Below are 16,129 nucleotides of genomic sequence, written 5' to 3'. Positions count from 1 at the left end.
CAGAACGAGACTTGGGGGTAATCGTCAGTGAGGACATGAAGTCTGCCAATCAAGTGGAGCAGGCTTCGTCCAAGGCAAGACAAATCATGGGCTGCATACGAAGGGGTTTCGTCAGTCGTAAGGCGGAAGTCATTATGCCATTGTATAGATCCATGGTGAGGCCCCACCTGGAATACTGTGTGCAATTCTGGAGGCCGCATTATCGCAAGGATGTGCTGAGACTGGAGTCGGTGCAAAGAATGGCCACCCGGATGGTCTCGGGACTCAAGGATCTACCATACGAAAAACGGCTTGACAAATTACAGCTATACTCGCTCGAGGAGCGCAGAGAGAGGGGAGACATGATCGAGACGTTCAAGTATCTTACGGGCCGCATCGAGGCGGAGGAAGATATCTTCTTTTTCAAGGGTCCCACGACAACAAGAGGGCATCCGTTGAAAATCAGGGGCGGGAAACTACGAGGTGACACCAGGAAATTCTTTTTCACTGAAAGAGTGGTTGATCGCTGGAATAGTCTTCCACTACAGGTGATTGAGGCCAGCAGCGTGCCTGATTTTAAGGCCAAATGGGATCGGCACATGGGATCTATTCACAGGGCAAAGGTAGGGGAGGGACATTAAGGTGGGCAGACTAGATGGGCCGTGGGCCCTTATCTGCCGTCTATTTCTATGTTTCTATGTTACTTGAGCCTTTCCAGCAAATATTTGTTTTCTGTAAAAGTTAGGAGTTCTTTAGCTTTCAATGTCTGTCATGTAGTAGGTTTTCTGATAGCCAAGGCTTCAGTTTTAGACCTGGTTTATCTTTGCACATTATTGATAGATTGCCATGTGATTGAACATTAGGGATGTGCAGGCACAAAACTGTATCTTCAATTTTCAGTTCCTGTTTTCAGTTCTGCTTTTATTTTGCTCTCTTTCGTTTTCAGTAAGCAGATAGGAGCCTATTTACTAAACTGTGTTAAGATGAGGGGTATAACACACATTAACAGTTAATAGAAATATCCATTAGAGGCAAGCACATAGATAAGGAAAGGGTGAGGACTGCCCTTTGCAGTTAATACAGAGGTCCTTACCATGGGCGTAGACATGGTAAGCCCACCCAGTATGGACTCAGGCCCACCCACTCACTGGAAGCAATTCCTGCATTTGAATTGTGCATCAGATCAGCTGCCAGTAGCCAGCAGCATATAGGAACCGTTGCCAATGACCTAGAGAAAAATGTATTAGAAGAAATGCTGCTTGGGCTGGGAGGATGGGAAGGGAGGGAAAGAGAGAGGATGCACAGGCTGGGGTGGGAAGGAAAGGAAAGGAAAGAGAGTGGCTGCTACACAGGCTGGAAAGGGTGGGAAGGGAGGGAAAAAGAGAGGCTGCAACACAGAAAACTTTGTGCCCACCCACTTTGTGCCCCGGCCCGTCCATAATTGGCTGTCTGGCTACGCCACTGGTCCTTACTACATGCTAACTGCAAGATGGTAGAAAACACAGAGCAGATGTCTACATCTCCCAAAGTGTAGTGAGCTGTGCAGTAAATATTTGCTAGCACCACCAAATAGCACTGCAGAGGTTTTGCACTTAGTAGAGATTGACCTTTGCTATTACCATATGCTAAGTGCAGAATCTTAACACAATTTAATAAGTAGATTGCTTTTTGCCCACTAAACTGACTCAAAAATGCACATCCCAATGGAATTATACATCTCTTAATGAATGGGAGGGGTGTTGCCAATAATTTATGAATAATGTTGTTGTTTTTTAATGCCAATAATTTATGAATCCTTTTTTTGAATGTGTGTCTGTTTTTTTTTTTGTTTTTACAGAATCCAGTCAGGTTCCTTTCTCAGCACTGGCTGGTTTACCCTCATTCTGGCTATGGATGCCTGCTATGGCATTCACGTCTTTGGAATGATAAATGATACCTACTGCAAGTAAGATCACAGGAAATTATTTTCATGCATCTACAATTCTGATGTCTTGTCAGAGTTTCACAATCCATTCTAATACCATAAATGCATGAAACAGATTAAGCAGCCTCCCCCCCACCAATGTTCTCTGTTAATGTGTCACTGAACTGTACACTTCTCCCTCTGTATTCGCTGTGATAGGGGATTAACAGAACCGCAAATACAGAAAAACCGCAAATAACTTTTTCATATGTTATTCGCTGTTTTCTATTAAAAACTATCATGAATATGGTGAAACCGCGAATAACATGGTGGGAGACCTGGCCTGTTCCTGAAGGAGAGGCAAAAAAAAAATCGCGTGTCAGTCATGCATTGGCGGCAGTTTCGGAATTGCAGCAAAGCGAAAGATAGGTGCTGGAAATGTAGGCCTGGGTTTTCTGAGCCTATATTTCTGGCACCTATAATCACATGAATCGTGCCTATGCCACTTCCAGTGTTGGCCATGCCTACTTTGGTATTCGGCAACCTAAAGCGCCTACATAGGCGTGATTCCGGTGCTGATTTTCTAAGCACTGGCATGCACCTCACATCTTGGTTAAAAACACCATTTGGATGGTGTTTTTAACAGAGTTATGGATGCATACCAGCGCCTAGAAAATCAGCGCCGATTCACGAATCCGGGCCTTAGCATTAGCACACCTTAGTAAAAGAAGTCCTATGTGAGTTATGAGCACCTGTGTATTTTGCACCTGGGATTTTTGCAAATGGCTGAGCAGAGCTAATGTAACACATGTGCATTTGAAAATCCCATATATGCAGATTGTTTTCCTCTCCTTACACATAGTCCTGAAATTGCCGTTCTTGAATGTGGCTAAAACACCCATGATGGGCATGCTATGCATTCATTTAGCAGGCCGGTTGAAAGAAGTTTCTAGAGAGGCCCATTTACCTGGGTAAAAGGCTTTGAAAATTGTATTTCTGTATTTCTAGACTGGTTTTGCTTGACTGGATCTTGTTATGTCACCACTAAGCAGTGCAAAATACCAGCAGCCATATTGGTCTAGGACAAAAATACATTTTTTGAAGGTTGGAATATTTTTTTTTATTGTGATAACATAAAAATGATCCAAAGATGATCATGTGTATGAGGCTTTGAGATCTCACAGGTCCCATCTTCAGTTATATAAAGATGAAAATCATAATTCACCATGAAAACAGCTCCAGGGTCCCATAAGTGCACTCCAATGTTTCAGGGAATGCACTTATGGGCAGGGCAGGATTAATTCTTTGAGGGCCCCTAGGCACACAAGTACAATGCGCCCCACCCCCACCCTGCCCAATTTATTTACCTGTTTTCTTATTTACTTCTTTATTTCCACTTGATTTCTTTTTTTCTTTTATTTTAAAATTCAGTACAAATAACAAAGATTACCATATCAGTGCCTTTATACAGTTTTTCTTCTATGCAACCCCCAAACATCTCTGAACAAATACCCCCTTACTTCCTAGAGGAAGAGATGTTCAGCCGGCAGGGCTTTGGGAAGCCCACCAATTTATAATTTGCATTTGGGTAGGAGGCATGGGGCATGGCGGGAAGAAAAATTTAGTGTCCGCCATTTTATTGGACTAATACATTTTTCAGTTAGTTTTCAGAGGTTAAAAACCTCTTTCTTCAGGTCAATAAACTACACTGCTGTTACAGTATCCCTGTCCTGACCTGAGGAAGGGAGTTTGGTCTCTGAATTAGTAAAAAATGTATTAAAATTAGTCCAATAAAAAGGATCACCTTATTTCTATTTTCTATTTATAAACGTTAATCAACAAAGCTACAATAATACTTTATCCTAAAGCAAAAATAAATAAAATAAATATACTTTTTTTTCTACCTTTGTTGTCTGGTTTTTGCTTTCCTCATCTTCTCATCATTCTCTAACTTCCATCCACTTGTTGGCCCTCTCTCTGCCTCTTCCATATGGCATCTGCTCTCTTTCTTTGCCTCTTCCAGAAACTGTCTGCCTCTCCCTTCCATCTCTCCCTCACCCCAATTGGTCTGGCAGCCATTCACTTACCTCCGCACCCCCATGGCGTTGTATCTCTCTTCTTCCCTTCCATCTCTCCCTCCCTCCCAGCAGATTTTAGCATTTCTCTTTCCTTCTTTCTTCCCCCCAGATCTAGTATCTGCCTCCTCACCTTCCCCCCATGCTCTGACATATCTCTCCTCCTTTTCTTCCCTGCTCTTCCTTCTCAGTTTATTTTCTGCCTCTGTCTAAATTCTTTCCTACTATTCAGTCCTCAATTTCCCTTCTTAATTGTATCTACCTATAGCTTGCCACCTCATTCCCTCACTGCTCTATCCTCTTCCCCCAATTCAACATGTTCCCTTTTTTCTCTCTCCTCCCTACATCCTTCCAGTATCTGCTCCCCTCTCTCACCTCCCTCCCAATTCCATTCAGCTACTGTCCCCCTCTCTCACCCCCCCCTTTCATCCAGCGTCTGTCCTCCTCTTTCTTTACACAATAAACCTAAAGCACCATTCAACCTCTTCCCCTTATTGGGCTATCTCCCTCCCTTCCCTTCTCCTTTGCAGACACTCCTTTGCAGACACTCTCTAGTTGAAGGCGGCTGCCCTAAAGCTTCTCCTTTGATGCAACTTCTGGTTTCTGCTGAATCACATCAGAGGATAAGTTTCAGGGTAGCCGCACACATGCAACTAGTGAAAATGGCTGACGCATCAGGGCCCCTCTGAGAGAAAAAACTGGTTTGGGAAAGCAACGCAAAGGTGACGGGAAGGGAGGGAGATGGACCTACAAGGGAACGAGATGCCTGGACATGGGGCCTCATGGGATTGCGAGGCCCAGGGCTGCTGCCCTGTTTGCCCTCCCCTAAAGACTGGCCCTAGTCATAGCACCACACTAGCAGGTGCCCTGATGTTTTTGGGCCTGAGGCACGTGCCTACTGGGCCTACCCTTTAATCCGGCCTTGCTTATGGGACTTTAGTTTTGTTACAAATTTGATAATCCACTCTTCAAATGGCATCAACTGAATAAAGTACATATGTAAGGCATTAAAAAAAAAAAAATACTACTAACAGAAATAAATAATGCCCAGAAAAGAGAGAGTGTACTAGAGAATGATACATTATTAAAAGCAGTCATGTGGAGATCTGGTAAGGTAGAGCTTCTGTTATTTTTATAAAAATTTCAAAAATTTTCAAAGCCATTCCTACCAGGAAAACAATGTTTGACCTGGATAGACTACGAGAGAATTGACCACTGGGTGCAAGTAAAAGTATGTGTGTGTTCCCAAATTTAGCAGAGGCATTCCCAGGGGATTAGGGGAAAAATAGGAGAGAGATCGCTACCAGGTGCATATTTACCAGTGTGTATTTTTAAAGGAAAAACTACTGCAGAAAAAGGAGGCACTTTTTTTTATTTGGCAATTTCTAACATGAAAGTTATGGACAATTTTATGTTCATGGACTTCACAGCTCTGCTGGCAGTATGAAAATCTCCCCTAAATTTGTTTTTAGTTGGCCTATTAAATTATTTTTCATTAGCAGCCAAGATCTCTTGTCCCCTGCAGTAACATTCCATAGAATGTGTAAATTCTATTTAATATAATCAATGTAAAATATGTTCATATACAGTAGAACACCATTAAGGGGGGTCTATTTATTAAGAGCAATAATGTGTTAAAAGTATTTTAAATGCTGAAACTGGTATTTAATGCAAGTTAAAAACTCATTATTGTTGATATTGAATGTAAACAGATTGAGCACAATATGCACCAAAATTAATGAGCTGCATCACATGAAAGTGCATGCAAAGCAGCTCATTAATGAGCAAAATATGCAATGCAGATCACCTGAAGAGATTCAGATAACTAGTAGTGACAGCATCAGGCTAAACAAATCTGTGATGCTGTCACTGCCTTCCTCTCCTCAGCGAAGGCCTAAAAGGATATGAAGTGCCAAGTTCCTCTTCTACCCAATTGACTTCCCTTCCTACCGTGCATCAAGTGTGAAATCTGATGCTCCACCTATCCTTGACGCATCTATATCTCTTTTTTTTTTATACTTTATTTCTTTATTGAATTTTCACTTCAATTCACAAGAGCTTTGTTCCATACAACACAGAGAAAGAAACAATTTTTACCAAATATACCAAACTTATACAAATACAAAGTTATCCCTTTCTTAGACCACAATATAGGGCAGTGGTCTCAAACACGCGGCCCAGGGGCCACATGTGACCCGCCAGGTACTATTTTGAGGCCCTCAGTATGTTTATCACAATCACAAAAGTAAAATAAAACAGTTTCTTGATCATATGTCTCTTTAGCTATAAGTGACAATATTATTATTGGAGACTTGGCCAAAAGGAAAGATTTATAAACTATGAAGAGTTTTACCTCATGCAAAATTGTAATTTCTTTAATAAGACATTAACTATTTTTTCTGCGGCCCTCCAAGTACCTAGAAATCCAAAATGTGGCCCTGCAGAAGGTTTGAGTTTGAGACCACTGATATAGGGGGTGTGATAATCACATAATATTGGAGACATTAAAAAATAATTCAAAGGAAAAAGCTTAGTGTGGCACGGCTACAGTCATTAATGATCTTTTTGACTTTTAGGAACTCCTTCAAATGGTCTGGAGAGAAAAATACATACTTAATTCCCAAATACCTCACCAGACATTTACAGGGGTAAGCTAAAAGGAACGTAGCCCCCAGTTTAAGAGTTTCTTGACGTAGGGAAAGTAAATCTTTCCTTCGCTCTTGAGTAACGTTTGAGACATCTGGATAGATCCAAATCCGTTGTTCTCCAAATAGTTTTTGAGAATTCTTAAAATATAATCTTAGAATCATATTTAGATCTTGCTCAAAAACAAAGGATATTAGAAGCATAGCTTTTCAGTGTTTGAATTCAAAGTTTGTTCCAAAAGAGCGGTAACATTACCAAAATCAAACTGTTTCTCTCGTCCATCGTTTTTCTCCATCTCTCTTTGAGGAATTTTTATATTCGGCAAATAATACATTTATTTAAAGGAGGAATATTGTCAGGGGAAATTTCCAAATTCTCAATTAAGTATCTTTTGAAAAAATCTGTAGGCGGAGTTCCAGGTGAAATTGGAAAGTTCAAGATGTGAAGATTTAATCTCCTATTATGATTTTCAATTTGTTCTAATTTTCTATGTATAGAGGAATTATCTTTGTTGCTAGTTTAAACAGTTGCAACTGATGTATATCCTCCTGCATCTGTTTGGTTTGGTTTGAGAAATCCATTTTTACTGAGTCAACAGTTTTAGTAAGATTATCAATCTTAAAGTTAATGTCTGTTACCTCCTCAGTAGTTTTAACCATTGCAGTCTCCAGCCGTTATAGGAGTAACCAAATGTCTCCTAAAGACGCCTCCGTTGGAGCAGAATTAGTTCCTTCTCTCTCTATTGGTTTCTTCAGCTGCCCTGCCATTCCTGGCTCAGCGCCCTCACCAGGAAGCCCCGTTGATTCCCTTCCGGGATCATAGATCTCCTGCAGTTGAGCCCCAGCAGAGGCTGGACACACGGGGGGTAGATGGAAGCGGTGGGGATAAAGATATTTCAAGTCCCGAGAGGGGAAAAGACTCTCTACCACCTTCCCCCACTTCCTCTGGTAACCTGAGTAGCCGTCAGCAGAATCGCGAAGAAGTGGTCGACGGTTTGCTGTATGGGTGTTGAAGAAAGGGCCGGCGAAGGTACGGCCCTTATCACCCTCTTCCTATTTGAATGCGGCTTCGGAAAGACGAAAAACGTGCAATCAGCACAAAGCAAGTTAAAATATTTCAGAAGAAGGCACTTGCAATCGGCGGATCTTCGAACCGCTCCGTAGCGATTCTCACATCACCGCCATCTTGTCACGCCCCCACCTCGAGGCATCTATATCTCATTGTTATATGAGTCATTTGGTTTTGTTACCAAGTGAGGGATCTTTTTTGTATTGCCACCTGTCCTTGAGACAGCCCTGCTGTCCCCACTCTTAGAGGGTATTTCTGTAATGAGGGTATTAATATTTTGTGCTGATTATGCACATAAATGTTTAGAATATGTGCATAAACTTGTATAGGTGTATGCATAGGTATAACAAGGGTGGGACAAATGCTTATGTGCCTAATTTATGTACCTAATTTATATTCTATATCTCCAGCTTTCAGGCACAAGAACTTACATCAGCTTTGTGGCTGGAGTAAGGGGGGGCTACTACTTATGTGATGCTTGGGGGGAGGTAGGATTGGGGAATTCCATGGAGGGGTCTGTTACTTTTGTGATACCAAGGAATTGTAGAACTCAAACCTTCATATCCCTTTAGGCCTTTATGTGAGTGGGGGGTGGGGGGGGGGGGCTGCAGGATGCTCATTTACAGAAACAATTCCAAGATTTAAACTAAACTGTATTACAATCATGAGGTTTTTAACACTCTTGTAAACAGATCTCTTAAACAAAGGAAAATGTCTGTACATAGATAAATTAGATCAACAGCATATATGTTTTATAGAAGATTTTCATGAGAGTAGATACTATAATATTGTTCTTTCAAAAGTGGCCCAACTCAGATCACCTCCTAAAACTCTCACTAAAGACAGTTTTCAATAAAAACCCTCAGAGATGCCACCAAGATACTCAAAGGTTTTCATAGTATCTGGCTTTATGCATCAATTCCTCACCAGGTCTTCTATTTTTAGATAAGTTCAAATGTGTTTAGCTGTATAAATATTTGTGTCATTAAGGTTCTATAGAATATAGAATATTAAATGCTTAACTTAAATATTAAAGTGGTCACCATCCCAGGGACTACTAATCTGATATGACATGTTTCACCCGGAGGGTTTCCTCAAGGCTATCGTCCCTAAAAGACTTGAAAAAAATCTTATTAATTTATTTATTTGGACTTGTCCCCTTTATTTTATATATACCTGTATAAGTAAAATTATTACTACTACCAAAAACTTTATAATCAGCATCAAAATCTAAAATCAATTTCTACCTTTTTGAAGCTTTTTCGCCCGCATAACGTCCACCAAGATTCAGTTGTCTTTTTGACGCTGCACACAGCTGACCGGGAGGTATTTATAACCAAGAGAGGAACGCCGTGGAAGACAGCAGCCAAGAAGAGAGACAGAAAGAAAGAAAGACAGACAGCAGCCAAGGAGAAAGACAGAAAGAAAGACAGACAGACGGCGGCCAAGGAAAGAGACAGAAAGAAAGACAGACAGACAGCTGCCAAGGAGAGAGACAGAAAGAAAGAAAGACGGACAACGGCCAAGGAGAGAGACAGAAAGAAAGAAAGAAAGACAGACAGCAGCCAAGGAGAGAGACAGAAAGAAAGAAAGACAGACAACGGCCAAGGAGAGAGACAGAAAGAAAGACAGACAGACAGACCAGCCAAGGAGAGAGACAGACAGACAGCATCCAATGAGAGAGACAGAAAGAAAGACAGACAGGCAGACAGACAGCTGCCAAGGAGAGAGACAGACAGAAAGACAGACACAGACAGCAGCCAAGGAGACAGAAAGACAGACAAACAGCAGCCAAGGAGAGAGACAGAAAGACAGACAGACAGCGGCCAAGGAGAGAGACAGAAAGAAAGAGAGACAGACAGACACATCTACTCTAGCACCTGTTAATGTAACGGGGTTAATCACTAGTGTTTCTATAAGAACATAAGAATTGCAATACTGGAAGAGATTGAAGGTCCAGTATCCTGTTTCCAACAGTGGCCATCCAGGGTCCCAAGTGCTTAGCTAGATCCCAAATAGATTTTATGCTGCTTGTACTAAGAATAAGCAGTGGATGTTCCCAAACATTTCAGTAATGGCCTATGGAAATTGCTTAACATTCATTTTAAATGCAAATTTATAATAAGAATGGTCTACTTTAATGTTTCCAGGTTTGTGCAAGCTAAAGGTATAGTAGTCATGATTAATATGTATGATAGATAATAGTCAGGATCAGACACATTGAGGGTTTTCTTTCATCTAGTAACAAGCGTTAGACTTCACATGCAAACTGAATGCATATTAATGCTTGTATCAATTCATTCCCCATCTGCTAAAGATGGTAAGGCACATCATTTGTATGCACTTTACTGTTACCATGAATACCCTCCCCTCCCCCAAGTAGCAGCCATTCTCCCTAAGCAGTAGTGCCCCAGTTTTCCCTAAGGACATGCCCTGGAAGCCTCTAAAAGACCTCTGTATTCTGTAAACTTCTCAACATTTTTGTAGGCAGGAAGAAATTAGTGACTTTGAAATGGTGCTCTGAGCCGAATGTTAAAGCACATGACATTTGAGTCACAGGCAACAGGGCTCCATGGTCTCATTAATATTTTTACCAAGATAGCATCACCAAATGGAGAGCTTGGGGCAGGGTTGGAGATTGGTTTATTTGGCCCCTTCAACCAAAATGATATTCTGCTGCCTCTATCATATACAGTAAATACCATTTTGGATTTTATAGGATAAGATTTAATACTCTGCCTTTTTGTGCTTACAATCAAAGCGGTTTGCATACAAGGGTTCTTCAAAAAAGTTTCCGTACGTTCATATTTTTGCGGGAAATAGAAAAATGGTGGCAGATAAAGACCAAATGGCCCATCTAGTTTGCCCATCTGCAGTAATCATTATCTCTTTCTCTCTCTGAGAGATCCCACCTGCCTATCCCAGGCCCTTTTGAATTTAGACACAGAGGGGCATAATAAAAAAAAAACCGCCTAAGTCCCCTTTTGGCCTAAGGCCCTGAACGCTGAAAGTAGCAGCAGGGAAAATGTCCATTCTCAAAAAAAAAATCCGTCCAAAATGAGGGTTTTTTTTTGAGAATGGCCTACCTCTACGTTCAGCAGTTTAAACGCCCAGACCACGTCTAAACTTACAACACATTATCAACCAAAAAATAGCCTAAATCCCAAACGCCCAAAACAAGACCTTTTAGACAAAGGAGGAGCCAGTCCTTCGCCTAAAAGCTGGATTCTGTAACCAGCGTCTGTCAAAAACAACACCGATTACAGAATCCACCCCCCACCCCAACGATCGCAGTAGGAGAGATGGCTTATCTCCCCTGTCGCGATTGCCCCACCCCCACCCCGAACTGGCGCGACTTGCAGCAGGAGAGATGACAGCAATGACAACAACAACTAAGCATTAAAACATACAACTGTACTGGCACAAAAAGGAGGGGGAAGAACTACAATATTTTTGAAAGGAAAGAACAAATAAGGATAAAACAAAAGGTAGGGTGGACACAGCAGATTTTCTGAGCAGAAAGGCTGGTCAGAAGAAAATTCTACTATGTTCCCACTAAGGATTAGCCAGCTGCGTGCAAAATTTTTCTCAGGCAATGCGACAAGTTCTAAAAACCCAGCCAAATTTTTTCAGATTTACAAGTATTTTTGTGAGTGACCGTGCAAAATCTGTGAACGACGCTCCTAGAATGTATCAGCAATTGCCCAGGTGCTCAGTTTTTAGGGAACCTAGGCAGTGGTGTAACGAGGGTAGGAGGCGCCCAGGGAGCCAGTGAAGAAGTCAAAGAGGGACGGGGAGGGACGGAGAAGAGGAGACTGCGCCAGGGATGGTCCGCTTCCATGCCCCCCCCCCCACTATTCCACTGAACATAGGTCCTAACCACTGTTCTTTCTAAGCATGTGTGTGTGTTGGAGGCGGTGTTGTTTCAATATTATGTTTTCAATTGAAAGGGACAGGCAGGTTCCCTGCAGAGCTTGCCTGTCCCTCACTATTGAAAATGTGATAATGAAACTGTGCCCCCCACCAGCAGGATTGTAAGTGGAGGGCTCCCATTCAGCATAAAGGGAACAGTGGTCCTAACTATGCGTGGTTAGTCATATCAGTGGGTCCCATCAGTGGCATAGTAAGGGAGGGCTGGAGGGCACCATATTGGTGGGGGTGCCAGCACCCATCCTCCTTTCTGTCCCCTGTTCCTTCCCTGCCCCCCTCCCCACTACCACGCATGCGCACCCTTTCCCTTGTGCCTCTTTGACGTTCGTGGCGCGAGCAGCAACCCCATCCTGCTACTCGCGCCAGCGTGGGCTCTTCCTCTGACATCACTTCCTGGACTCATGCCTAGAAAGTGACGTTAGAGGAAGAGCATCAGGCTGGGGTTGCTGCTCGCACCACGAACGTTAAAGAGGCACGCTCGAGAGTCAGGAGGGGGCAGGGGAGGAGGGGATGGGAGGCGGAGAAGAGGGTGGGGGGAAGGCCGCCACCGCCCCGGGCACCTCTCGCCCTCGCTAAACCACTGGGGGGGTCCATACAACTTCCAGTGTCCCTTACAGACAAATTCAGCTCAGGGGGCTCGGCACTTCAAAAACGTGGGCTACATATTAACCCCGTGATGTACAAACATCCGAGAATAGAAGTCCTAGCTAGAAAAGGGAGAATGCGTCTCTGATAAAGAGTATATTCTTTGTGTAGCAAATTCTGCATCCACCATATCAAAAATCTGTCGACCTTCTTTACAGCTTCAGAAACTCATGAGAATTTTGTATCGATAGCTCCTTTTATAGATTGCAGCTTCTTTTGTTATGCTACGTTGCTTCCAGGAGGCTAAATTAAAGATATGTGAACATGATATGGGATTTGCAGGCATGGCATACAGATGTTGGGACAGGACATCTAGACACGCCTAGAATAAAGTTTATAGCTTGCTCCTTCTCAGTGGCACTACCAATTTTGCTGTTAATTCCAAGAATTTTGTATCACCAAGCACTGCATATCTCAATCAAGGATTTTGTTATATATTTATATATCTCCTTTCTGTTTCTCTTCTCTCAGGTCAGATGGCTTTAGAAAAGTCCCTTACCATTACTATGAGTCAGGAAAAAACGAATGTGACGAATACTTTCTGCACGAAAACGCTCCTTTTGGAAGTCATAGGTTTATCACCGAAAAAACAGTGTTTGCAAGATGGGCCAAGAAGAAGAAGATTATATTTACCCATCCGAACTGGACAGTGTCTTGATGCTGCTCTGATAGTCTTTTTACACTAGCGTTATCGCATCCCTGAATCTGAAATGAATAGTGAGATATGTGGTAGAAAGGGGAAGGAGGGGCTGAGCTCAGAAGCCAGAATTTGCAATCCGTTGTAAAGTTATACAGCACTGTGCACATTATCTTTAAACAGGTTTCCAGCTGAAGATAAATAAAGGCATGTACCAGCAATAGGACAGAGAACATGAAATACAAGGAAGCACCGCAAAACCAGTGAAGCCAACAGAGACAGGACTGTAGCTGCCAAGGAGTATTCTTGAATAGAACAGCGCAGATGAGTCAAGCTAGAGCAGGATTTTTTTTTATTTTTTTAAAGAAACGTTTTATTTATGCATATATCTACTGTAATATTCAAGGAAATATTTCATTTGAAAGAAGCAATCAGAAATATAACAAGGAAAAAAATAAGAGGGATATGGATTTGAAAAACCACTTTTCTGTGGTTACAATCAAAGCAGTTAACATATTATATACAGGTATTTATTTTGTGCCTGGGGAAATGGAGGGTTTTGTGACTTGCCTTTAGGATACTCCTCCACATTACTATTGATTTGGGTTACCATATGATTCCAGAAGAAGGAGGATGGATCAAGACAATGAAAGGAAAACCCGGATGTCTCGATCCATCCTCCTTTTTCTGGAGCCTTATGGTAACCCTACTATTGATGGAACATTTCAATCTTTAGTCCACAAAATTCGAGGAGTGCACACAGGAAAAATGAATCAAAGAGAAATAATAAGAGTGCCAAAATAAACTATAAATCCCTGCAGCTTAAACATGCCTATGAGTAACTTATGGAAGTTTTATCAGTACTTATCAGGATACCTACTCCTTCTCTAGTCACAATAAATTCCATCAGCTGCTTATGCTCAAAGAAATATAAATATTACCAGAATAAAAAACGCAATAGTTAGCAGGAGATTTCAAAATAAATTTGGCACTGGACGGCGCCAAGAAGTCTCTCCTGCGTCTCTGTGTCACTTGAGTCAAATGAGGAAATACAGGAAATATTTCTGCATTTTTTAAGTTTCAAAAATCTACAGAATATATTTTAACAAATGCAACATCCACCTCAATACTATATAACCTGGACTACTGTGAAAACTTGAATGCTGTGTACCAGGGGTATCAAAGTCACTCTTCGAGGGCCGCAATCCAGTTGGGTTTTCAGGATTTCCCCAATGAATATGCATGAGATCTATTAGCATACAATGAAAGCAGTGCATGCAAATAGATCTCATAATGCAGCAAAAGGGATGGTATAGTATAAACCTCCCTTAAATACCTCCTATTTCATTGTGATTTATCAAGTATATTCTCCAGGCCCTCAGAGGTGCCACCAACAGTTCAATAGACTTTCATAACTATTGGATTTATGCCCCCAATCATCATCGGGTCCCTGGTAAGTTGAAAAGTGCAATGCTTTTTAGTATATTTTCAATAAATCTATATATATAAAATCGGAGGTATGTATGTGTGTATGTATGTGTGTGTGTATGTGCCGCGATCACGCAAAAACGGCTTGACCGATTTGAACGAAACTTGGTATGCAGATCCCTCACTACCTGGGATGATATGTTCTGGGGGTCTCGCGGCCCACCTGCACATGTGGGCGGAGCTACAAACATAAATTCAGATTTCACCCATTCATGTCAATGGAAAAAATGTAAAAAGCTGCCATTCTCACAGTAATTCAAAAACGGCTTGACCGATTTGAACGAAACTTGGTATGCAGATCCCTCACTACCTGGGGTGATATGTTCTGGGGGTCTCGCGTCCCACCTGCACACGTGGGCGGAGCTACAAACAGAAAATCAGATTTCACCCATTCATGTCAATGGAAAAAATGTAAAAAGCTGCCATTCTCACAGTAATTAAAAAACGGCTTGACCGATTTGAACGAAACTTGGTATGCAGATCCCTCACTACCTGGGGTGATATGTTCTGGGGTTCTCGAGGCCCACCTGCACACGTGGGCGGAGCTACAAACAGAAAATCAGATTTCACCCATTCATGTCAATGGAAAAAATGTAAAAAGCTGCCATTCTCACTGTAATTCAAAAACGGCTTGACCGATTTGAACGAAACTTGGTATGCAGATCCCTCACTACCTGGGGTGATATGTTCTGGGGGTCTCGCGGCCCACAACTCTATGTTGCTTGCTCAAGGGTGGGTTCACCCAAGAATTTATATGTTCTTGCTCCAGGAGGTGAAACTAAAAAATGTTGTTTATAATCACGTTTTGCGTTAGTTGTATTGTATTCATTTTGTCAAATATTTCACATTATAATTTGAATATTGTACTTTTTATTAAGCTGTAAAAAAATAATTTCATTCACCACTATAAAGTATCTTTATTTGAATCCATTTACAGTGTTATTGCTATAATTAAATACCCGTGCAACGCCGGGGCATCAGCTAGTAAGTTAAATAAATTAAGTAGTAAAGTTTACTTAACTTGGGTGGTTAGCCAAGAGGGACAGAGTCGCCAACATGTTTCACCCTGTTAAGGTTTCCTCAGGGCACAATCCCTCAAAACTATATACTCATCACGACGTGGCCACCCAAAATGTGATCAAAGATATGCAAATAGATCTCATGCATATTCATTGGGGAAATCCTGAAAATCCGACTGGATTGCGGCCCTCAAGGAGGGACTTTGACACCCCTGCTGTATACTTTAATGTCACAGCCTTACCATACAGGTACTGTCTGAATATTAAAGAAAACCAACTTTTATAATGCATGGAAATGGGGTAATGTAATAAATATTTTTTACATGTATATATTTCTATATTATATATTTCATAGTATGCATTTGTTTACCTAGGATAATATCAGATTTTATATGTTAATAAATATCACAGAAAGCAGGGATGGCCATTTGACTATTCCTCAAAAGCCCCAAACAAGGATGGTTTTCAAGATAGCACAAATATTTAAAGGACAATTCCATAACTGGATGCATGCAGTTTTGTGCAACTTGTACACATCAGTGGTGCCTTAGTTTGCACTTACATATGCAAATACACTAGACACTATAGTATAGCATCTGAGTGCTATGTCACATAGCTGCATGGATCACTTCTCTCACAAGGCTCAAAGTATAATTATAGCTCAAGGTAACAAATATATTGGTTCACAAACTCAACCTCAAGCTGTTTTAAACTACTGTATAATCAGCTATTTTTCAAA

The 16,129-nt window shown here is 41.6% G+C and overlaps 1 protein-coding gene across 3 annotated transcripts in view; it reads left to right on the top strand.

The window, feature by feature from the left end:
- The window catches only part of ST6GALNAC3 (ST6 N-acetylgalactosaminide alpha-2,6-sialyltransferase 3), a 475,429-nt gene extending 460,941 nt beyond the window's left edge, over positions 1 to 14,488 (top strand). For all 3 annotated transcript variants that reach the window (XM_033917256.1, XM_033917257.1, XM_033917259.1), the window contains 2 exons: positions 1,817 to 1,924; positions 12,718 to 14,488. In XM_033917256.1, coding sequence (XP_033773147.1) covers positions 1,817 to 1,924; positions 12,718 to 12,904 — 295 coding nt within the window. In that variant the 3' untranslated portion in view covers positions 12,905 to 14,488. The remainder of the gene's footprint in view (positions 1 to 1,816; positions 1,925 to 12,717) is intronic.
- The last annotated feature ends 1,641 nt before the right edge of the window (positions 14,489 to 16,129 follow it).

Source organism: Geotrypetes seraphini, chromosome 12, assembly GCF_902459505.1.
Source record: "Geotrypetes seraphini chromosome 12, aGeoSer1.1, whole genome shotgun sequence".
Classification (NCBI taxonomy): Eukaryota; Metazoa; Chordata; class Amphibia; order Gymnophiona; family Dermophiidae; genus Geotrypetes; species Geotrypetes seraphini.
The sequence above is the reverse complement of the archived record's forward strand: the minus strand, read 5'-3'. Positions and strand labels throughout refer to the sequence as shown.